The 24,702-nt window shown below is 51.2% G+C and overlaps 1 protein-coding gene across 6 annotated transcripts in view; it reads left to right on the top strand.

Moving 5' to 3' along the window:
• Window positions 1-2,689: 2,689 nt before the first annotated feature.
• The window catches only part of BCL11A (BAF chromatin remodeling complex subunit BCL11A), a 76,021-nt gene continuing 54,008 nt past the window's right edge, over window positions 2,690-24,702 (top strand). For 3 of the 6 annotated variants that reach the window (XM_038131469.1, XM_038131468.1, XM_038131467.1), the window contains exons 1-2: window positions 3,653-4,881; window positions 9,319-9,648. In XM_038131469.1, coding sequence (XP_037987397.1) covers window positions 4,518-4,881; window positions 9,319-9,648 — 694 coding nt within the window. In that variant the 5' untranslated portion in view covers window positions 3,653-4,517. The other 3 variants (XM_038131472.1, XM_038131470.1, XM_038131471.1) reach the window with 2 other exon arrangements.

Genomic DNA, 24,702 nt, shown 5'->3' with positions numbered 1-24,702 from the left:
TCCGGCAGCGCCGGGGCCATCCGAGCCCCCTTCCCGCGGGGTGTCCGAGCCCAGGACGCTGGCGGGGGACCCGGCGGGGGTGCCGTGTCTCGGGGGGGGCTCTGCGGCCGGGGGCGGCCCGCATCCCCCCCCAGAGCGCCCGGCTGAGGCTGTAGCAAACTCCCTGGCAAGAGCTGTTTGTTGACCACGTTCACGTTCAGAGCCCTGAAGCTAAAAGCACTTTACACCATAAAATAAAAGCACTGTCTTTTTTTCTAAAAGGTTACGTCTGGAGGCCACGCTGCTCATACTTCATACAGAAAACTACTGAAAGGGCTATGAAATCCTCTATGATTTACACTCCCTCTCAGTGCATTAGGATATAGATCTACTCGACTCTAAAAATACTGTGGAGTTTCTACCCGACGTGAATATATGTGCATTATTTCAGAAAGTCTGTTAGAAAACTTGTCAACACATTATAAAGCATAAACCAGGACTTGGCCATTAAATGCAGAGATCAGAGACAAAATGTATACGGCAGGAAGTACCGAGAAAAGTCCCTCCATTCAAAAAAAAAAAAGTCTATTAGCTAAAAGTTTACACACAATATACACCAAAAGGTTTAGAGCGAGACCGTGGACCGCAATTACAAGGCATAAATGGAATCAGTAGGGGCTTTACAGTCCCCAGCGCAGTTAACTGGACTGCCAGAAAATAATTTTAATATTGTCATAATTTATTACCCACCGAAAGCCACATCAAGGATTGTAAATACAGTCACTTGGTGTCCACGACTGCTCGTTAAACAGCCTCGTTCCCTTCCCCTAAAAATACAATGAAATAAAAACCCACCTGCATTATTAATCTGCGGTCATGCCGTGTTAAAAATGTCTTCTCACTCCTTTTCTTTCTTGAGGTTTGTTATCTCCCTCCAATCACATGACAATGCGAAGCGCTGTGGGGTGGGGTGGGGGGGTACAGGAACGAGGGGGAGCCAGCACTTTTGCGATCAAATGCTAATATTAATAATTATCCAGCCAGGATGAAATATAATTTTTAAGGCAGCGAGTTTCCATTTAAATCGAGGCATTTTTACGGTGCTGGAATTAAGGGCATGCTGATGGTAAGAACATCCTCGCTGCCATTCATGAAAGCATCTGTAAAATTAGCTCCTGACTGTAGGTTTTGAGATGCGATCTGGGAAGTCACCTCTGGAATCTCAAACACGGCACGATAATGAAACAGATTTAGTTGTCACCAAGCGCTTAATTTGCTATGATTTTTAAAAAAGAAAATCAATGAACGATGCCCGTGATTGGGAATAAGCACAGGTAGGTGTTCTGATGCACGTTGGCTTTAGAGAGCGTAATGAATTGTAATTCAGAGGAGTGTTAACTGCGAACCGCAGAACCTTTCAGGGGTAATAAAGTCATTACTTTTTACATTGCAGCCACCTTCAAAAGCTTTATACGTGCCATTAGATATAAATCAAGCCCCATATATATATATATCTACATCTCCGGTTCAGACACACACGCCCGTGTTTCGCGCAGGGACATGTGCACGCCTGGCACGGCCAGCCCTGCGAGCGGCGTGAGCCCAGGAGCCGCCGCCGTTGTCACCTGCGCCCGGCTCCCTCCGCCACGTCCCGCATCCGCTCCCGCTCCCTTCCCGGCAGCCGCGGGGCGCATCCCCGTGCCGGCGGAGAAAGGAGGGGAGCGGGGGCCGAGGGGGGGCCGAGCGGCGGCGGGCGGAGCCGGGGGGCGGCTGGCGGGAAGCTGAAACCATCCCGCGGCGGAGCGGCCCGGCCCCGGCCCCTGACAGCTCCGCTCGGGCTGGCTCCGCCAACAGGTCCCCGCCGAGCCCCGGCCCCCGCCGCCCCCTCGCTGCCCCGGGCGGCCGCGGCTCTGCCCGGTGGAGTCTCCCTCACGGCGGCGGGCGGCTCCTCGTCCCCGCGGCGCTCCGCTCCGGCTGTCCGCCGCCGTCCCGGGCACGGTTCGCCCCTCGCACTCCCTTGGCAGCCGCACTTTGCTCCGCACGCCCGTTCGCCTCCAGAGCTTATTTCTACCGCAACCTGATCCCTCCCGGCGCCGGCAGCGTCCGCCCCGCTCCGGCTCCTTTCGGCGAAGTTGCAGCCGCTGCCGCCGCCGCATCCTCCCAACTCCAGCCACTTCTCGGTGCCTCCCGCCGCCTCGCCTCCCCCCCTCTCCCGCCCTCCCCCGTCGCCAGCCCGCTGCCCGCGCCGCCCCGCCGCCGGCAGCCCCGCGTTTCGCTTTCGTTCAGAGCCCGCGGCTGCGGGCAGGGCTCGGAGCGCCGCCGGGGGACGAAGGGGGGCTCCGGGGCTGGCGGGAGCGAGCAGCCCGCGGGGAAAGCCGCGAGGTCCCGCCGCCCTCGGCTCCCCCCCCGCGCCCGGCTCCTGCGGCTTCTCCTCCCCTGCCCGCCGCTTCCTCGCCCGCCAAACTCCGCTCGCCGCTCCCCCGCCCGCCCCGGGGCGAGGGCCGCCGCTCGCCGCCGAAGTTTCCCGCGGCCCGGCCCGAGCCCCCGCCGCCCCCCAGCTCCCCGCGGGGCCGCCGCCGCCGCCGTCCCCCGGGGACGGGCCGCAGCTCCCGGGAGGAGGGGACTCGGCGGCTTCGAGGAGGATGGGGGGGGGGGGCGAGCGGGGAAGCCGGGAGCCGGATGCCCCCCCTCCTTGCTTTTTGGGTGGTCTCCGGTCCTACCTGGCTTCCCCCAGCTCCCCCACCTCCTCGGCACAGCCCGCGGCCAGCCTGCCCCGCAGCCCGCTCTGCCCGGCTCTGGCTTCACCGATGTGTTTGCTTTTCCAGCGGGGGTGTGCGTGCGAGAGCTGCCGCTGCCTGCCTGCCTGCTCGCTTTCTCCCGCTCCTTTTCCTCCCTTCTCTCTCCCCGTGTGCGTGTTTAATTTTCCCCCCCTCGCCCCTCTCCGGGGTCCCCTCTCGCTCCCGCTCCTCGGCGGCCACTCGGCGCTCCGGCCGCCGCCCCCTCCGCCCCCGGCCCCTCGGCTCCATTCGGCAGCGTGCGCCGGGCGGCCGGTGCACCCCCCCCCGCCGCGCCCCCTCCCCTCTCCCCCCTGCGATCACTGTCCATTGGCTTGTCCTGCTCTCTTTTTCATGTCCAGCCCCTGATGAGTGTCCATTGGTGTTGCCTTCGCCTTCCCTCCTCCCCTCTCCCCGGCTTGCCCTGCCCATGTTTTGTATGTCTCTGTCCATCCAGGCTCCTGACGTTCAAGTTCGCAGGGACGTCACGTCCGCACTTGAACTTGCAGCTCAGGGGGGCTTTTGCCATTTTTTTCATCTCTCTCTCTCCTTCTCTCTCTCCCTCTCTCTCTCTCTCCCTCTCCCTCTCTCTTTTTTTTTCCTTGCACAAAAAAAAAAAAAAAAAAAAAAAAAAAAAAAAAAAAAAAAAAAAAAGCCATGACTGCTATCCCACAATTCATCTTCCCTGCGCCATCTTTGTATTATTTCTAATTTATTTTGGATGTCAAAAGACATTGATGAAGATATTTTCTCTGGAGTCTCCTTCCTCTCTAACCCGTCTCTCCCGATGTGAACCGAGCGACTCACAAGCCACCGAAGCCACCAACCCACCATGTCGCGCCGCAAGCAAGGCAAACCCCAGCACTTAAGCAAACGGGAATTTTCACGTAAGTAACCCGGAGAGCAATTTATTTAATTTCCCCTTCACGGATTTAATTTTTAATTCGAGCGAGAGCAGCGAAAAAAAAAAATTAAAAGTGAGAGGGAGTGAGCGAGTCGGGGAAAAAATTAACTCAGCGCCGGCTCGGGATTCTCAGCATTCCGGGTAATTTCTCCCTCTCTAATTTAATCACCTTGATGACTTTTCTCCTCTTTCTGCCCGTGCCCCTCGCCCTCCGGCGCGCACTCCGCTGCCCCGCTCGGCGCTCGCCTCTCGCCTCCCGCTCTCCGCGCTCTTTGGCGGCAAGAGCGGCAGCTCTCGCCCGGCACCGGGAGAGGCGCGGGCGAGGTGCAGGGCTGCCGGGGGCACAGCCGGCCGAAAGTGGGAAGAAATTCCTGCGGGAGCGGCGGGCTGCACGCCGGACACGGCGAGTGGCCGGGCGGGCGGGATGTGCGGGCGAGCGGAGCGCGGAGAAAGTCCGGCGGCCGGAGCCCCCCGGGCTGCCGGCGGGCTCGCCCCCTCGCCCCGCGGCGCCCTCCCGGGGGGGCCGCAGCCGAGCCGCTGCGGGCCGCCTCCCTTTTGTTTCCGCCGCGGGGCGCGGGGTGGCCGTCCCGCCGCTCCCCGCCGCCCCGGGCCGGCGCCGTGCGGGGCTCCGCCGCCCCGACCTCGCCCCGCGCCCGCCCCGCCGCCGCTCCGGCTGGGGCTGGGGCGGGGGGACGGCACCGGGCGGCGAGGGAGCCGAGCCGAGCCGCGCCGCGCCGGCTGGGATTCCCTGCTCGCCCTCGCCTCGCGCTCTCCCGCTCGCTTACTATTTTTTGGAAGATTTTCAAAAAAAAAAAAAAAAAGTGGAAGTGGATTTTGATTGGGAAAAATCTCGTGTCTGAATGTTTACAAGCACCGCGTGTGCGGGGAGCCTCCTGCCAACAAACACAGGCGAGAGCGAGCCCGGGCTGAGCACACACGCGCGCTCTCACACACGCACACACACACGCGCGCACACACACGCACACACTCGCAGCCTCACACCCGCGAACGGCCCCTTCTCGCCGCCGCCGTTTCAACCCCAAACCAAACCCGCTCTCCCCGGGAGAGAAAAAACAAACCCCGAGCCCCACCACACCGTTCGCAACAAAAACTCTCCGGCTCCCTCCGTCCCTCCCTCCAGCCGCCACCACACACACACCAGGGCTAGATGCAAGATAAGCGGGAGCGCTCTTTGCACAACAAAAGGCAACTCGAGCTGGAAAGGTTTGGGGCGAGGGGGGTGGGAAGGAAGGGAGAAAAAAAAAATCCCCTTTTCCTCGGGGTGAGCCTGGGGGAAGGGGAAATGCTGCATGCTTTTCCTCACTCCTTTCCCCCCCTTTTCTTTATTTCTTCCTTTCTGTCTCTCCCATTACTCCCGGCGGGTTTTGTTCCCTCCCAGCGATGGCAGAAAACCCAGGGCCGTTTCTTCCTGCCAGCCATCCCCGGCTCCCTCGGCCCTTCGCAAAGCCCCCCAAACTTTCCGCCGCGATTTCTCTTCCCCCACGGCCGCCCAGACATTGCGGCCAGGTTCGCACATGGAGCGAAGGAAGCAGCGCTGCCTCTTTTGCTCCGCCGCGGGCAGGGCCGGCCGGGGGCTCTGCCTGCCCAAAGTTTGCCCTAAAACCCGGGGTGTGTCGGGGGCTCAGCCCCTCCCCCCGCCGTCTCTTTCCCCCGATACTTTCCGGGCAGCCTTTATTATTTCTTTTTTTTTTTTTTTTTTTTTTTTCCATTGCCCGGCCAGGGATGGGGTGCAGCATCACTGGCATACGGGCATGGGGGCCCCCCTCGGAAATGGGGTACGGGGGTGCTTTTCCCGGGCCGCCGTGGAAGTGGCGTGCGGGCAGCGAGGATCGCGGCGGGACCGGCGGAGGGCGTGGGGGGGCTCGGGCTCGGCCGCCGGGGCAGCGGCGACGGGCGGGATGCCCGCGGCTGCTTCTGGCCGAGGAAGCCGCGGGCCGGCGCGGAGTGCGCACACGTGCGGGGCGGGAGCGGCGGCCGGGACGGGCCCGGGGGGTCCCTCCGGCGAGAGCCGCCCCGGCGCTGGGGAGGGGGGTGTGGGTGGGCCGGGGGCTGGGGAGGGGGGAAAGGGAGGCCGGGCCGGGGGAGCGGCGCGCCGGGGATGCGGCGGCGGGGCCGGGGCCGGGGCGGCGGAGGCGGCGGGCGGGATCCGTGCCCGCTTCGGTCGCTAGGAGGCACAGCGAGATCAAACAAGCGGGCAGCCCCGCGAACTTGAACCTGGCCGGCTCCTCCGCTGCCTCCCGGCCGGCGGGAGGGGGAGGGCGCCCAGCTCCCTCCCCTCCACCCCCCCCCCCCCCCCCCCACGCCCCCCTCCCTCTTCTTCTTTGTTCTTAATTTTGCGCGGAGTTTGCTTGCTCCGGGAGGCAGCGGGGGATGCTCGCCTTCCCCCTCCCCGGGTTTCCCCTCCCTCCCCATAACGTGTTGGCGGTTCCCATTGTACCCCCAAGTCTCCCTTTCCTCGCGCCGCACGATCCGAAGGCACAAACTTGGGATTAAACAACCCTTCTCCATCCTTCCCACGGTACGGTGCGGGAAAATGCCCCGGCAGCGCATCCGCATTGCCCCGCGGGCATTTCTCCTCACCGTACTGTGGCACCCCCCACTCCCGCCCCATCACCCCCAGTACCTCCTTTCTCCCGGCACTCCAAAATCCATCCCTCTTTTGCCGGTGCGGTTGTTTTGGTGGCTGGGAACAGGGGGAAAAAGGGGGGAGTAGGAGGGCGAAGGGGGGAAAGCTGAAAAGACATGTTGGTGGAAGGGCAATTTGCATGAAAAATAGAGACGGATGATTAGGGACCCAGGCAGGGAATTTTGATTGCCCCAGAATTAAAAGATGCATCCTGCAAATCGGAGGCGAGACCAGGTGAAATGTATTCCGGTGTTTTCTTTGTAATCCCGGTATTTTATATTATGTTCTAAAAGTAGCAGTAATAATAAAAAACATATTTTTTTGCTGGCTCTGCCTCCATCAGGAGCCAAATGTTTTGCAGCGAACACAGTGCCAGCCGTATTTCATACATTAGTATATAATTCTTGTTAATTAGCAATAATTTACGTTAAGAGCATAGAAAATGTTGAGGTTACGGGTTTTATATCTGTACATTTGATCATCTTGTTATTTTCAAGAACTTTGCCTCCTATAAAATTAATTAGGTGAAATGTGGAGGTGTAATCAGCAACCTCTGAATTACCACTTCATTTCCTGGTTTTGATTGTAAATCAGCCCAGTCCGTACAGACTTTTAGCAAAGTCTATTTTTGTTCAGTGCCACTTTTAACTGTCTGGTGTCGAAGCAGCGGGTTACCTTCCCCTGCTAAATAATAGTGACAGCGTCAGAAAGGAATCAGGCCGCGGGAAAACATTATAATTGAGTAATGATTATGTAGAGCTCCTCGCTAAGCCAGTTGCGAGGGGAGCACGGCTCGGTTTTGTGTCTTCTTGCTGCGGAGGGTCGGTGAGCTGGAAGTTAGATTCGCAAAATACCTTTGTCTGCGGCGAGCAGCGAGCTGCCGGTGGAATTGGTCCTGCAATAATTTACTCCCTCGGTCCGAACGCAAGGAACGGCTTGGGGGAGGAAAAACGCCATGCCCGGCAATCCCGCAGAAACACCCTGCTCCTCTGGCGGCTTCCCGAGGAGCAGCGTGAGACGCACGTTGTGCCTCCTCTCTCCTGTCGCTCTGTAAGTTTAGAAGAAAGCCCCAGCGATTAAGACATTGTTTTTATTAATACGAATGTAACCTTCATATTCCTGTGGTTGACCTTACGTTAAATTAGAAGTAGTACTAGAGGCAAGAAATGATGGACTGGATCCCTGTGTCCTAGTTGGAGCTGAGGTACGGCGAGGTAGTGTGCTCTTTCAATATTATTTTACGCAGCACAACTGGGAGCTACTCCAGATCTTCCTCCTCAATATTCAGCCTAGGTAGGGTTGAAATAAATTTAACCTGAGTTCACTGGATTTTTGCACTTTATCAAAATCAGTTCCAATATTGTGCAGTCAAATTAAAATCTATTTTTTGATTCTCTGTGGCTTTAAGTTCATTAAATGTGAAATTGGCAGTCAGCTAAAGAAGGTCAGGCTGATTAACTGTTTAGGAGTTGTATTCTGTCTCCCTTGCGTTACCTGGCAGTGTTTTGAGGTGGGTTGTATTTGTAGTACCCTCTCCTCCTGCTCGCTGCTGTTAGCGTGCGTGTTGTGTTGCGCAGACAGAGGAACACCATCACGCTGCTCGTATTTATTTTTTTCCCCCCTCGTGAAAGGCGATGGCGGTGGAGACTGCACAGAGATTGCCAAGGTATTTTTCTGCAAATGTAACGTAAAAAAAAAAAAAAAGCCAACAGAAAAGAGAACCAAGTCTGCCTCGTTAGAGCATCCACTGACGATTCTGCGAGCAGAAATAGCCTCATAATGAAGCTTTTTGGAGCTCATTCAGAAAATTTGTCAACTTTGACAACATTAGGCAAGGTATTTTGAGTTTAAAGAAGGCGCTTCTCACTGTTGCAAGGAAATGTGGCAGTTGCTTGGCCAGGCTGATTTTTAGATGCTGAAGGCCATGAGTGCTAACATGTTCAAGATAATTTAGGTATTCCCTTATTTCGGGATTAAAAAACGCTAAGTGACTGATCGCCTTATTTCCTTAAGTACTGAAAAATACCCCATCCAGCTAATATCTCTGAGTGGACTTGGTGGTGAATTTGCTGTTTATTTGGATCCTGAGGAGTAGCTCGAAAAGTGAGCGGTGCCTCCCCCCACCCCGCAGGCATTTCTGCTGCACTTGCTTTTTATCATTTCGGTTTTCTGCCATAGATACTTATTTATTTATTTGCCTCATACCCTCCCCCTTCCCCCACTCCCTCCCCCCCCCCCTCATGTATAACTACTGCCTTTAGGATTTTATTTTTTTTAATTGGAAGCCGCAAACAGGCCGGTGGGGACAGTGACAGAAATCCGTGCGTTTATGTCTGCACGTGTGTTCCGAGGGCTGGATGTGCCCTGCGTGTCGGTGCCTGGGTGTGTGTGCCCATGCAGGCTGGCTCTCCCCCTCTTCTCTTTCGCACACATGCAGACGTTACCTGCGTGGCCTGCACAGGGAAGGTGCTGTCTCTGTGTGTGTTCAAACACCTTCTGTCTGCACTGTATTTCTCAATTTTAGAAACTGGGTCTTGTCTGGCTGCTGGAGGATACACACCCATGTGTGTGAGAGTGTGTGCGGTGCTTTTAGCCTTGAATTCATGTACATAAATAATACATTCAGCAATAAAACACCATATTCCCTTCTTGTCGTAGCACCACAAGAGTTTCCCAGTGTATTCTTTCAGCCTATCCATTTAATTTTAGCACCGAACCGTTCAAGGAGTCAGAAATGTGCCCTCGTGTAGGAGCACGGAGGCAGTTGCGGTGCTCTCCCTCTGAGTTCTGCGTGCCACGGCTGCTCCTGCAAAATCTCTTCCCTGTAACTGTTGAATCCCTGTCCTCGGTGCCGTGCTGACAGCCGTGTTGCTTGGGTTTGGCTGGGGGGGAGCAGGCGGACCGCAGAGCGGGGTGTAATATTCATGAAGAGGGGGCTCGGCGCGTTCCTCCCCCCGCGCCCGCTGCCTTTCCCGAGAGCTCTAACCATTCTCCTTTTGTTTCTCCAACTGCAGCCGAACCTCTTGAAGCCATTCTCACTGATGACGAACCTGAACATGGCACATTGGGAGCTCCGGAAGGGGACCACGACCTCCTCACCTGTGGCCAGTGTCAGATGAACTTTCCGTTGGGGGACATTCTTATTTTTATTGAGCACAAACGGAAACAATGCAATGGCAGTCTCTGCCTAGAGAAGGCTGTGGATAAGCCACCTTCACCCTCACCAAGTGAGCTGAAAAAAGCATCCAATCCCGTGGAGGTTGGCATCCAGGTTACGCCAGAGGATGACGATTGTTTATCAACGTCATCTAGAGGAATTTGCCCTAAACAGGAACATATAGCAGGTAAATTAAAGCAAGGAGAAGTGTTTGCGAGTTTATTTCTGTTTCAGTTGCAACGTAGCCTGTTGGCAGTCGCGCGCTGCCGCGTCTGCGTGTTCTGCTCGCCGCGAGGGCCGGGGTGTCCGTGCCCTCCCTGCCTCGGGTTAGCGGTGTTTCCTGGTGCCTGCGCGGCGGCAGGAGCAACAGGCACGTGCCGTGCCAGCCGGTGTTTCTGGCCGCATTGTTTGAGGCCGCTCTCGTGATTTGCCTGCATTGTAGTCACCGTCTCCCGGTGTCTCGCCTGCCGGAGCGCTGCGGGAGGAGGGTTCCGAGGCTGCCGCGCGAGAAAGCGAGGAGCTTTTGAGTCTTTGGCAAAGTCAGGGGTGAAAGAGTTAACCGAGCATCCGCCAGCCTTGGTTCCATATTGGCTGTCAGCGTATGGACTGTAATTAAACACAGCCCCATGGCAAAGTGACACCACCGACCTTGACTTTAAGATGCCATTTTCGACTGGCCAGGCCAGAGTAGAGAGGGCAGTTGCTGAAGCGCACAGACATGCTTATTCGAAAAGTTTAAGGGCATGTTGGAAATTTCAAAAGGTTGGTTTGACAGGAAAGGCTGCTCTCTGCAGCCTGCCTCCTCAGCCAAATGATAAATGCTTCGCTGTGCTCTCTCTTGTCTCTGATGTGGTTTTGACAGATGTATCTTGATTTTGTTTGCGGTTTACACAACCACATGTCAGCCGTACAAATGTCCAAGGCAGAGTTCTGTTTTGTGCAACAAACAATATGAAATGTAATTTAAAAAAAGAAAAAAGGGTAAATAATTCCATTTCACAGCATAATGGTTTTTTTTTTTATAAAATCAGAAAGCCATTGGCCATGCAGATATTTTCAGATATAAGGTTAAAAAAATAGAAGCGTACCATGTGAAAGAAAATCCCTGGGAGTGTAACAAGGCACGCTCTGCTTTTAAAACCCTGCTAGTAAACAAAAGTACTGCCCATTTGCAGCGAGCGTTTCAGATCACTTCAAACCACGCCAATACTGCCAGTCGAAAAAGGCGAGACCTCAGCCTATCAACCCCGATGAATGCCTGAACCAGTTGCAAACTCCCCCTCCAGTGATGTTTGGGATGTGGCACTGCCTGTACCTCTCTTCGGGGAGCCCACAGGACCGCTTGGGGTTGTCGGAGGCACACTACATCATCACATGATGTGCTGGAGCTTGTCTTGGGCTCGCTTTGGCCACAAAGTTAAACCATAATAGGGCAGTAGGCGCTGGGAGGTTCAGCAGGATCCTCCCGCAGCCTTCCCTGGCCTCCAAGACGGCCGCCAAACTGTGCTGGAGAGCTGCAGTGTTGGAGGTTTTGTGGTGGCAGCCGATCCTATCGGTGCATGGGTGTCTGTCTGCGCACGTGTCTGTGTGCAGAGCCATGTGCGTGCACACGCAGACGTCATGTGAACAAGTGTGTGCTGTTTCTGCAGAGTGATCGGTCTTTCCTTGAAACATGAATATCTCCACATTTAAGAGGAAACGCAGGCTCAGCTACTGCTAAGCTATATTTTGAATGAGACTTAAACCCCCCCAGTAATTCCCCATGTTGCACTTCCCAGACATGGATATTAAAGGTGAGGTTTCTTTCCCAGAGTGGTAGAGGGCAGTGCCCATTTCCATGTGCTGCCTGCGATCTGACGGAAAGCGAGCAGAAGCGTAGGGCGTGATTAATGAAGCAGGAGCCTGGCGGAAGGGATTTGTAGTCTTCCAAGCTCTGGAGCCATACTAAATCACCAAATATGGAGGAGCGCTGGTATGATGTAACGCTGTATTTACGTACGGCGCCGCTGCGCTCAAAAGACAAAACACAGTATCTGTCAAGCAAGAATTAAACATGCCGTCGTCCCCGTGGTCCCAGCTTGGTCACTGGGCTGGAGGGATGGCCACGCCGAGGAGTTCTGCACGAGGGGAACCTCCTCTGCTGAGGGCTTTCCTCTGGCACTCACTTGGTGCGGTGGCTCAGCGAGCCAAGTCTGGCTTTGGCGTGGCGCAGGTGACGCGAAGCGAGGAGGATTTGGGCTGGCGCGCCGTCACGGGGCCGTTAGTTCAGAAAGGGCTGTGGTTTTACCTGACTGTAAATGCTTCACGGAGCAAAGGCAGTGGCTGAGGAGGGGGCGCAGTGGCAGGGCCTGATCCTGCTTGCTTGCACACGTAGGTGGGAGCAGGCTTGGCGCTGTGCGGGAAGGTCCACAGAGCAAGCCGTGAGTGTGTGTGTCCTGAGTAGGGATGGAGTTGTGGTTGTCAGGACTCTTCTGCCCCAAAGTGGTGCTCAGCCATGCTTATACGTATCTCAGATCTCAGGTCCTCTGCACCTCCCTGGCTGGGCTGGAGCCGAGCAGCGCTGGGGTCCCTTGGTTCTTCCTGTTGGTTGGAAATGCAGCCTGGCTCTGGGAAAGGGAGAAGGTGCACCAGGAGTTGTGGGGTCTTGCAGCGTTCCCTCCCCATTTTGTTTTCATCTCCCTTTTCAGTTGGATGCAGTTTGAGTTCAGCTCCTTTGTGTCACAAAGAAGTGTGGTGCTAGCTGGAGTGACCCATTGCTCGTAGGCAGTAGTTGGAGGAGTCCAGCAGTAAAATTTCCAGTGATGGTCTTGGAGCCTGAACTGTGAAGTTTAGGCTTCAGGAAGGCTCCTGCAAAGAACCTCAAACTCTTCCAATTCAGCTATTTATATCTGATTTCTGTGCAAGAATGCAAAATGCAAGATTTGAATGTGTAATTAAGGAAAAAAAAAAGATAGAAGCTGCCTTTGAAAAATACACAGAAGTTGGGGAAGTTATTCTTTCTACTTAGAGTCCATAAAATAGATATTTTGTAGCAATATAAAAATGTTCCAAATTAGTTTTGAGGATGGAAGAGGTGTTCCAGGTTAGGCCTGAACACAGAGGTGCTGTGGGTCAGCTCTGGGTGCAGTTTTTTCTCTGCCTGCAGTTTTCTAGTCAGTAAGTTGGGGTGTTACAATAAAAGAGAATCATAAGTAATGGTTAAAGATCTACGGAAGAGCAAGGAGGCAGCAAGGAGGCAGCGACTCATTCAGACGCAGGGAGAAATGTCTGTTTTAACTGTCCTTAAGCTGCTCTTTATCTTGCCATTTTCCAGAGACAGGGATGAGGACAGGAGCTTATATGTGTGTGTGCAGCCTGTGCAGCAGCTGTGAGATCCATCCAGGTGCAGGCGTGTGTCCATACCTGGCTCTTCCGTGTGGGTGTCTGCCTGTGCACAGCTCTGCCTTGCTATGAAATTTTGAGTGATGCTGATCCAGCGCTGGAGCTGAAATGCCATAAATTTAACTGAAAATTAATAGGATATGTTGTGTGGGTCCAACGAGGCAGCTTTCATCAATATGTATGTCAAAGCCTCACCACCAGATACCGGCAGCCCGTGATTTGCAGTGAGGGCGACGGCAGGGCTTTAGTTACCCGCTCTCGTATTTTACAATAGGGGGAAATATTAACTGAAGTATCTGGAGATCAGTGAATGTAAAATCGCTGCTCACTTATTGAAAAGGCTGGAGGAAATATTTATCGCCCGCCCGTGTCAGGTTTTGGCGGTTTGTTTGGTGGATGTATGAATCCGAGGGAATTAATGAAAGGTTGGGCTTGGGGTGAAGAAGGATCTTAAATGTTACTTGGATGCAGTTGGGGGAAGACTTTGGAGTGCTGCTGCGAATTCCCCTGTATGATGCCGAGTGTGGATCTGTGGATGCTCTATTTACTGTACAAAGAGGGGAGGAGGAGGAGGGGAGGTCATTTTTACTGCTCGAATCCTATATTCTCAAGCTGCTTGTGACATTCAAATTAAACACGTGGGAAAATCATGTAAGAAATCCCTCTGTCTGCTGCAGTTGGGGGAAGGTGAACGTCATTTGGTACCAAATTTGAGACTGAGTATTATTTGATTATTACAGTTCTTGGGAAGTAATGTCTTTAGGCAGAAATTTTTTTGGGCTGTTGTTAGTAGTTGCCATTATAATTCTGGAGGTGGTGATTGTCGATTCCTTGTTTTGTTTTGTTCTGGAGACAAAAAAATACTGCTGTCTGCACTGAATAGTTAGCATTGCATCTGGACAATAAGATGAAAGCTTAAAAATGGGGGGGGTGGGGAAGAAGGAATATGGGAAGATTTTGAAGTCAAATTCTATCTGCTTTCCCCATACAAAGAAAGAGAGAGAGCAGGCTGGGTAAAATATTGCAGACAGGAAAAAATAGTGAGGGTGCTACCCAAAGGCTCCCGCTCCTGAGATTTGGAGCGCTGCGTACAAGCTGTATTTGTAAATAAGACAGAGAAAGGTTGTGAACCGGCAGCTTGGCTGTTTTGTCAAAGTACAATGTCAGAGAAACTCTTTCTAAGACAAATTGTAAATAGAAGTGTCACGATGATTGCATGATTGAGCTCTAGAAGTGTCTTGCAATTGTTGGCATTGTCAGAAGACTTTTGAAAGCTTAATTAAAGGCGGTGGCCTGTGCGGCTGTGAAATTTACTTCTCGGGGGGGAAAAATGTAAAAAATGTAGGGGATCAAAAAGTTGCTGCAATGCTGCTCGTGCAGGGATACAGAGAAGAGTCAATAGTTTCCCTGCTTTCCCTGTTGCCTTTTATAAATAACGTTTTTTGAAGAAGCAGGCACGTGACACCAATATCATCCTTTGTATGAGGTAAAGATTGTGTTAGTTTTCCTATTCCCTGCTGTTCCAGACAGTTAATGTAAAAATGGCTCTTTATTGGAAACACAAATATGAGTTCACTCGAAGCACAGAAGCAGGGTAGAAAGTTTTCCTCTGCCTCTGCCTTCCAGGGGAGCATCACAGTGTTGCGGTGCCCTGAATATTTCTGCTGGGCTTTTTTTGTTTCCTGCAAACCAGATCTTCTGAGAGGATGAGAAACATATTTTGTGTTCCTTCTCCTATTGCACGGGACACTGAATTGTGGAGCTGTCCATGAGCGGAGGCATGGCTGCACCCAAAATGCTGGTGGTTCAAGAGGCAGCCTGGCACACGTTAAGCTCCATGCAGATCTTGGAAGGTGCACGTTGGCATCACGTGCCGAAAGCTTTGGAAATCACGCGCGTAATAAACGCCAGGCTCTGCGCGGAGAGTCCCAGCAGCGAATGCTGGGCCGCGGAAACTGAGGCAGGGAGTAAATTAAACACCTTCTAATTAGCCCGCTGGGAGAAGTGAAGTCTTCCCTAAACATTCCCATAATCTGGTAATGCCTCTTTTAAAGAGGAGGAGGCCTATTAGCATCACCCCGTTTTGTATATGCAGCCCTCAGCCCAGGAGCTCGCTCTTGTTTCATTCAAATAATAAAGACGATTAAAGAGGCTTGCGAGGCACCGTCAGGCAACGGGAGCCTCCAGTTGTTTGCCTGCGTACATCCTCATTTGGACAAAATTTTTTTTGGATAGAATTCCCTTCAGGCTTCGGTCTGTTTTTATATCCACTAGTACCAGCTTTGTGCAGTAAAAGGCGTTTAGCATCAAGCTGGACATGGCCTGGCACAGTGCCACTTGTGTTTTGTTGTGGTTTTTTTTTTTTTTAGCTAATCGCCGAGGATCTCTCGTTACCTTTCTGCTTGTTGTGATTTTGTTTGGGTCATGATGCTGCCAGGGATGTCGTGAGTCCAAGGAAGTTGTCTTCTCCCAGTGGCAGGCATTTGAACTCAGCTTCCATCCGGGAGCGCTTGGTTTGATGTGTCAGCTACTGGGGTACTGCACAAGTCCATAAAACATGTCAAGTCCATGTATTTTAATGTATTAAGACTTACATTTTTGTATGTTCATACTGGTGGCATGGCCCTAAAATTAACCATTGGGTGGATTTTCTTTTTTTTTGTTTTTCCCTTGGGCTAATGAACATAGTTTTGTCTCTCTGTGTACATAGACAGCAGCTCCAGCCTGACGCCTGGTGACGTCGGGCATAGCAGGTTTGGGCCCATGTAGGTAGACACCAGTACATGGATTGCTGTGATTTATGGCGTACTTTTAAGAACAACAGGCACATTAATGGGCCCACAAACCACCCAAGTGGTTGGGATGATCTGATAATGAAGTTCCGTGAAACACACTTCGCTCTGGAGAGGGCCCCATCTTGGGTGTGCTTTCTCTGCCAGATGTGGATCAAACTCTTGCAGCAACTGGACTGGTGGCTGTGGACCCCTATGGATGAGCAGACCAAGTGCTCACATTATTCAGACCCTCCTGTGTTAATGCCAAATGCATTTTAAAGCCCATAAACATCCTCTCCGTCTCTCTAATCAGGTTTAGTATGCAACGCATCCCGCACGGGGTTCAGCCAGTTTGTTTTCCAACCTTTATTGGCCAGCTGCACTCGCTGTGCATCTTTAAAATATTTCAGCGAGGTTTTTTTTTTTATGCTCTTCCGTCGCCAAGGCTGGTAACTCGGTGGCTCATTCTTCATTCGGAGGTGGCGTTGCCTGGGGTTGGCGAGGGAAAGGTTTGCGGTGTGGGGTGTGGCGAGGTCAGCCCCGATCCCAGCAGGGAATTTGTGTTCTTCATTTGCCTTTACAATCGGAGCACAGCTACTGTACCTTGGAGCAGCTCTCAGGTGTGAGCTCAGATGGGCGCATGTAAATGTCCTGTCAGATGCAACACAGGAATATTAATGTTTCCTCAGCACCACGCTATAATAAAGCTGTACACAGCCAGCTTAATATGCAGCCGGGCTGGGGAATTGTGTAAAACTTGGATAGCCCGGTGTGAATGACAGCGGTGGAAAAAAAAATATTCAATATGCCACAGTTTGCATTCTTGTTTGCCTTTGATCTAAAGCAAAATGAAAACATCCTCTCCTTTCCCTCCTCGTTCTGAATAGGTGTCCTTCCTCTGCAAAATTGGATAGTGAGTAAGAAAAGAAGACCAAGTATGGGGCACGGTGCGGGATTATTTGAAGCACATTAACTGCAGCCCGCTGGGGGATGTAATTTTTTCAAGTATTTGCAAACATTTATTTTTTTATACTTGGGATTGTTGGCATTGCTTTTCATTCTTTTTTTAGCATCTGGGTCTGGTTGAAACAAAGAAAACAGAGCCACCACAAACAGGGGCTGGAGCCCCTTTTGCCCTCTGGCTTGGGCACGGCCCAGGCTGTACACCCTCCTTGCAGAGGTTTCATTTGCATCTTCTTGTGTGTTCGAATCTTCAGCTCCATCCAAAGGTGCCTGTTTTTCAGTGCGGTTGTGTTCGAGGATTTTTAATAATGTGCTCATTTAACTGAATCAACAGCTGTCAGGAGCGGTTGTAGTAAATCCACAAAATGCACAAAGAAAAATACATACGTTCCCTGAAACAAAACACTTGAAACAAATTGGCTGCCAAAAAAAGCTGCTGAATTCTGGGTTTGCAGACAGTGCACCAAAGTGTTTCTTCTCTCTGCTTTCCCCGGAGACCTCTCCCCGCTTGCCTGCTGCATTTCTACTGGAACTTTTTACCTGAACAGGTTGCTTTTAAAGAAAAAAAATCCTATCGCTTCCCCATCTGGTGGGTACAGAACTCGGCTGCAGCTTGGATTTTTGTGTTTCACACTAAATAGCCGAGACACCGAGAGTGGGGCAAGAGCAAAAGCCAAATAACTGCGCTGCCGACAGGGCAGGAGGCCCAGTGTCCCTGGGAAATAGCTGTCAGGAGAAGCTACTCCTCTCTGCCCTTCCAGGTAGGCGTTGTCAGGGTGCTGCAGAGGGTGCAGGATTCCCCCTGGAGTGGGTGTGCTGGTGGAGGGAGATGTGGGGAGCTTTGGTCAGTCAGAACCAAGGACTTTCTGCCTCCACCCTCCCCTGCTTTGCCTAAATGCTGAACAATTACACCTACAATTTGATCTTAGCTGCAGATAGAGAAACCTCTGCCTAAATAAACAACGGAATTACTGCTGAACAACAAAGGCTCAAAGAGGAGCCCTGCCTTTAGTGGTGTTATTATTGTTGTTGTGGATAATAATATTATTATCACTATTGTTATTATTACTGCTATTACTACAGCTATTACCTCTTTAAAATTACGCATCACAGTTCCTCCTTCCTTTAGGAAGTAAGGAGTTTAATTTTGCATTAATTGCTTGCTTAATTGATTTGTCAGGTAGGGAAATACAAAATGCAAAAATACAAAAGTGTCGTGTTCTATTGTCCCCCGTTCCCCCCCAATATTCGCAACAATTAATTTGTCACCCAGCATTACTTTGCTTCAGCGTTACAGCTGGGTTTTTTTTTTTCAGATATTGAAAATCAATATCTGGGTTTTGTTGCATTTTAGCTACTGAGTTAATTCTTTGTGGAGTAAGAGAATAGATCAGCAGAACTGTTCTTCAGCCAGGGCATCGCGAGCGCACGGAGCATTTGCTGTGTGAGGGTGGCCGGGGGCTTTTCCCCGTGTTTCTCTGTTACTGATGCTGATCTTCATGTTTAGGGAAGAGTTGTTGTGCAATGAGAAACAGTAGTCCAGAAGCTTTGTTTTCTTTGAGGAGCTAGGACACAGTGGGATGCATTTGGAAAAAGAGATAGAGGCTGTATTATTTTGTAATAAACTATAAACTGTCCTGTGTTAAATTTGTGTTACGTTAGAAAAAAATCAATAAGGAAAAATTAAATTCTGATAAAGATACTCTTGGATCTTAGAAAATAACTGCTGTCCTTTTAACTAAAACATTTGAGGAGCTTCAAAGAGTATGTATTTCTTCTGATCTTAGAGCTGTGTGACTGGTAGCAGGGAAAAAAAAAATCTTATTCTACATACAAGTGGATTGCTTAACAAGTCAGCACAGACACATACTTGTTTGTACCATAGAGATAAAAATTCCTGTATAAAAATAATTCAGTTGCTGACAGCAGGCACTGTGCTGGGGCTGCCTCTTTTGTGTTGGCCGGGGGTCAGGGACCACGGCTCCCACTTTCTGCCGGGGGGGAGGCTGTCACGATCGCTTGCTGGAGCCTGGAAATAAGTTAATTGCTTTATTTTAGGGAATGCTCAGAGCCCAGTAGTGTGGTTTTTATGTCTCTGGAAACAGAGAAAGAATCAGGGGGGGAAAAAAATCTCCTAATGGGGTACATGGTTTGAAGGCAGTTTGGGAGACCGTGGCCTTCCAACCGCTCGGCGGCCCGGCAGTAGTTTCTAAACTTTTGTTTTGAATCTAATTCTGATTTATGCTGTCACATCCCATACTGGCCTTCCCTGGACTCTTTTTTGTGTGAAGTAATGTTGGTGGTGGGGGGGAATTGCTTAAAACCGGGGACTCGTGGCCCATCCAGATGTTTGCTGTTGCGGCTGTTGCACGGGCACCGGGTCCTGTTGTGCCCAATAAATGCAGAAAAAGCGGGGCACTCACACAGCTCCGGGCATCATCTGTTTTGCTCTGCAGGGGTGCAGGTAGCATGAGCCATGAGGTCGGAGAAGGGCTGGTGAAGTGGGAACAGGAATTATTTGTCCATTCATCCACCCTTCCAAGCCGGGGTGCCGGGGAGGCAGCCAGCGCTTCTCCCCCCCCGAAGCTCCTCCTGGGATGGCTGGCAGAAGTGGTTCCCCCGCTCTGTGCCCTCTGGCACGGCTGGATCAGGCTGAGAGTGGAGCCAAGCTCGGGGCGGCCGGCGGCGCTGAGCGGTGCCCCCGCAAACTCCGCTGGCTCGGCGGCCGCAGCTCCGCTCCCGGAGCACCGCGACTTGCGCGGTGGCACGCTCCGTGCCGAGGTCTTTTCATCCCTCCCTTTCAAACGCAGCGAGTCCCTAAAATTAATGCTGCTGCACTTTGATGAAAATAATGTTTTTATAATACATTTGCTGTTTACATGGAAGATGTGACTTGAGGGGAAAAAGGCTTTTTTGGAGGGTGGTGGAAATCTTGTTAATCTGCTCTCGGAGAGCGGCACACAATACTGCCTATGAGCAAGTCTGTGCTGCTTTTGATAAATTACCATGTTTAGAGATAGGTTTGGCTCTTAAGGGCTTAGTTTTCTGAACAAAGTCCATAACAATGTTTTCTGCCTCTGTTTGTCTCCAGCCCCTTTGGCTTGACTTGGAGCCCTGTGTTTAGTTGAAGCTCCGTCTGGAAGATATAACAATTTTGCATTAAAAAAATAAGGAAATCACAGGAAGAAAAACCCTTTTGCTTTTTGGATGAATCTTACTGATAATTTGCTAAAGCTCATTTGAATTTTAAGCACTTCTTTAATCTTCAAAGGCTAAATTGCTTTATGAATATGCATGGTGTGGGCAGACTTTAGTTCATTACCTAGTTGTAAATTCTAATGACCATTAGGTCCTTGCAGTAATTGCGAATTGTTTTGCATTTTTGATTGGCCTATTAACATGTGCATTCGGCACACATCAGGCCAGCCTGTCAGGCTGCTGAAGGAGAAAAAAAAGGTGAAAATTGTTTTATAGCACCAAGATTCTTAGATTTTCAATCTTGGAAAATTGATGATGTAAAAAAATTAAAGCGGTGTTTTTTCTTCTCAAGATTGAAAGTTCACCAAGAGATTTGACATATTTAATTTACATGATGACTTTGCACTCCTTCATTAATGCAATTTGCATATGAAGCTGTTGTTAATCACTTTTGATCATGTTTTGTGTATTAGCTGCCTCAGTGGCTCTTCTCCCTCAGATGCTCCAGTAGAAAGCAGCAAAATGATGCATCTTCTTGCCAAGTTTCCTTTAGTGAATTGAGGAATTAGGAGTCTAACCTTGAGTAATTAAATATGTTCTATCAGTTCTCTTTTAATGTTAAGTACACTTGGTTGGAAGTGTAGAAGGAAATTGTTCCCATTTGGGGGAGACATTCCTTTAAAATATAATCCTACATGTGTGGATAGAAAAGAATTATTTTCCGTGCTCTGGAGATGCCAGGGCTGGAGGGAGAGGTGACAGCAGGGCAGGACGTGGCGGTGCCTGGACCCCTCTCTGCGCGGCCAGCGTTGAAAGCACTGCCCCAGGCCCCATCCTGTGCTGCCCGGGGCTGCAGAGCTGCTGCTGGCATTGGGGTGCTGGCCCTGCCTTTGGGGGACGCCGCACAAAGGGCAGGGAGCGCCCTGTGGTAGCAGCAAACTGTGCTGCTGGCGCTGCTCCTCTTCCACTCCGGCCTCCCAGTTGCCTCATCACAAGGAAGGGTCTTTCTCTCCTGCCTGTCCGGGCAAGGTGTTAATCATCCAGCCCTGGGAGGGGAAACTGGGAGCAGCCTGGCTGGAAGCCTGCTCAGCTCTCATAACCTGCCCTGGCATCCGTGCCCGGGCAGCACCGGAGGCCGTGTGCCACCCCTCCTGCTTGGCTGGGGGTTGGCCTGGTCCCTGTCCCCTGTCCCTCACGCTGGCAGCGCCTCGGTTCCAGGCTCTGGGATCGGGCCCTTGCCGGTGCTTCGTCCCTTCAGTTGTCCAGCCTTGGTAATTGATGCTCAGCTTTGGTTGGAGAGTTTGTCACTGGGTAGGAAGATGAATCGGAGGGGTGAAACGGATACCCTGATTAAAGGAACTGCTTAATGAAGGCAAATAAACGGAGAGGGAAAAGGACCGTTCTGGAAGGAGCAGAAGTATAATTTTAACCTCAGAGGAGACCTGCTGCTGCCCTTCCATGACTTCCACCCATACCACGCTAAAAGCGTGGTGCAGTTCAAAGTTGTTAATATTCAGCTGGGAAACAGTATCCAGAACACAAATAAATTATTAAGTGCATGAACTTTTTCGGCAGTAAGATGAACTGATGGGGTCCATCTGCGAGATCCAGGGGCTTTTTATTTGTGTGTGTTGAACGATTCTGCCCTCTCCGACTTCATAGCCTTTGGTCCCTGGCCAAGTGCATGCATAATTGATTCCACACGCGCTATCATTTTCTTGATGTAATTGCTTTGGTAAGATATGTTGAAATCTAATGGATAATTTACTATATGAAAATGACAAAAAAGTAAACGTTCGTGTTTTGCGCGGAGAGGAGAGTGCCCAGGTGACCTGCGTGGTCACCCACATGAAACCCACGTGGACCATCTGCCACGGGCAAAGATGGAGGTAAATTGCTGGAGGAGTTCAGAGCAAACTCTGGAATTAACTGGAGTTTTACAACACAGGTGAAAGCAAAACAGTGGTGTTGTTTGGAAACTTCTGTTTTTTCTGGAGTGATGACTTATTTGCTTTTCTAGTTGCCAGAACGTGAACTCAGGAAAAAGTTCTCTGCAGAAGGCAAGGGGGTAGTATTTTTAAAAATCAGTGTGTCCTGGACTTGCTGTCCAGTGCTACAGAAGGTCCTGGCACTAGTGTCTTGCCTGGCAGAAAGAACTGCTCTTCTGGCTGCTTAAATAATGCACCAGATTAAAATCAGTGCATCAGTTGGGCTGAGTATATTTTTAGAGATTTCGGAAGTGTAAAAGTATCAAATCCACCTATAATTCCATCCCCATACAAAGGAAAATATTCCACTTGAAAATTTGACATCACATTGGTCTTTAAGAAATGATTTGTTAATCTCGTTTCCCTCTTGCTTCCCAGTCCTGGAATATTTTGTATTCCTTTCCATAATTTTTTAAAATACACTTTTGAGGTGGTGTAGACACAAAAACATTTTCTCGTTTGCTTTTCCCCCCCTGCCATGATGTTTTCAATGTACTAAAAGAGGAAAAAATATCCAAGGCAAACCCACATAACTGTAGCAAAACTGTTTCTGAGCAAGTCATAATAATGAACAACACATGATCTGAAATGTGATCAGCAAACATATACTTATGCCAAGGAATTTTTGCCATTCACATACCAAGGTTCTGTAAATCAGTAAACCGCGGCGAGGAGCCCCCTGCGCGGCGAGGGGAGGAGCAGGAGCCAGGAGCAGGATGGGCTGCCCAGCAGACAAGTCTTGTTCACAGAGCAGGCAGTGGGAGCAAGTTTTCTCTCTTCCACCTTCCTGTCTCCCTCTCGATCCTCACACCAAAATGTGCAGCCTTTAAAGAGGGAAAGTGCAGCCTGAGCTGTCCTCAAAAGCAAAAGCAGACAAATAAGTAGCAAAGGAATGAAATTTCATCTCAGCGTGTTTTATGGGATTTTTTTTTTCCTTCCCCCACCTCCCCATCTTACACAGAACCAAAATGTAAATTACTTTCTGGTCCTAATTGGATTTAATTATTTCTTTAGGAGAGGATGGGTGGGAGGGGGTGGGAATGGCACACAGCTGTCCTAACAAAACAAAGGAGCCAGAAAACCCTCACTTTCCCCCATGTTGGCTAATAAACAGTGCAGAGGATCTTAGTGCTGGCAAGCAAATGGAGCGCTCTGTAGACCTGGGGAAGGGGTAAGCGCTGTCGGCAGCCCGGGAGCATTAGGAGCAGGCCAGGCTAGCTCTTAGGAAGTGCACTTTAATGGTGATTTGTGGTTTCCTATTAATTTTTGTAACTGCCCTGTGTTTTAGAGCACCCAGCCTGGGTGCTCCCAGCCCTTCCCTTAAGCTAAGCCACGCTGCCCAGATGCCCCAGCCCTGTGGTGAGACCCACCCTCAATGCTGGGCTGTGAATCTCTCCGGCTCCGCTCACCTGGGAAGCAGCAGCTCCCTGTGGCGCCGCTGGGAGGGACTGGGGGTGGATTTGGGTGCCCTGCTGACTTGGTGGGGTGTTCTCTGTGCCCCCCAGCCGGGGCCTGGGGCACTTGGGTGCCAGCAGTGGGGGCCGGGCGAGCTGATGCTGCTCTGTGGGTCGGTGGCACGCTGCACCCATGGATCTGCAAGAGCTTTGCAAGCTTTAATGAATGTGACCACTAACGTGATTTATAGTGCGATTCATTATTGGTATTGGAGGGACTGTATTCTTATTTTGTCATTTGCTGTTAAAATTAATACACTCCATGCTGGCTATAAAAGTGTATTTGCATTTAATTGCAAGTCAGAATGAATTAGTGGATATGATTTAAACCTGAACTCGTTCCCTAAAAAGAAATCTTCGGTGGGGAAGGAAAAATCAAGCTCTGTGCTGGATTTCTTTGGTGGACATAGGGATGGAGACAGGAGTCGGGGAGAGGAGGGGGCAGGCGGGGGCTTGGTTCTTTTTTGTTTTTTTAATTCTTGAGGTTGCTTTCAGCAAAAAATGCCTTTGCCAGGAGGGGCTTAGGCAAAGTGGTCAAGCACATCTGCTCCTGGGAAGGTAGGGAAGAAAAGAGGTTACTAGTAATAGGGCAGCAGCACAAAGGGAAAATTGTACACTGGAAGCATTAGTCTCCTCAGCGGTGGTGTGGCCAGACTGGTTTAGCAGACAGGATGATAGATTGCTTTGTCAAGGGTCCCAGGGTGTGCCCTGAACTTGAAGCACTTTGTTTATCTTGAATAGAAAGGGAAAAGCACAGACATAATCGATGTCTAGTTTTTTAGGAGGGAGGAAGAGGTAGAGGAGGGAGCGAGGGGGTGGTGGCGGGGGGAGGCCCTGGCTGTGGCTCTCCATTAACAGATGAACTTGGCTGAAGTCCAGAGTTTGATGAGAGAGTGTCACAGCTCCGGGGCCGGCCAGCCTTTTCAATAATTTTCTTTTTTTTTAATACCTGCTGACTGCACATCAAATGCTCCCAGGTCTTTTGGCTAAAGGCAAGAAGAGGGAGAGGGGAGGCGGGGGGGGGGGGGGGAAAGACACAGCTCCATTTTTTCCCTCTGAACCAGTTGAGACCAGTCCCTTGGCCACGCATGCAGGTTCTATCATCTTTCCTGGCTCTCTGTTGGGGAAAAAAAAGAGTTGTCGCCGTGCCAGTAACCTGAGGGCCCAGGACAGGAAAAAAAAAAAAAGGGGGGGTTGCTGTTCTGAGAGGCAAACTAAACTAGAAGAGTGTGAGAGCAGGAGGGGCGTGCGTGCATCTGGGAGATTTCAGAGATAGCAGGAGTTTTGGGGGGTGAAAAGCATCTGCCTGGCTGGGGAAAGCAAACCCTGGGGGCAGACCCAGTGCAGGTCCACAGCTTGTGCATGACAGCAACCTTTTCATGGTGGCTCCCACCCATTCAAATGACTTTATGAGAAGCAAAGTCAGATTGATCCCCTAGTGCAGAGCTGCGCCGGGTGGGAGGGTGGCTGCACTTCCAGCCTT

This window comes from Motacilla alba, chromosome 3 (assembly GCF_015832195.1).
Source record: "Motacilla alba alba isolate MOTALB_02 chromosome 3, Motacilla_alba_V1.0_pri, whole genome shotgun sequence".
Classification (NCBI taxonomy): Eukaryota; Metazoa; Chordata; class Aves; order Passeriformes; family Motacillidae; genus Motacilla; species Motacilla alba.
The sequence above is the reverse complement of the archived record's forward strand: the minus strand, read 5'-3'. Positions and strand labels throughout refer to the sequence as shown.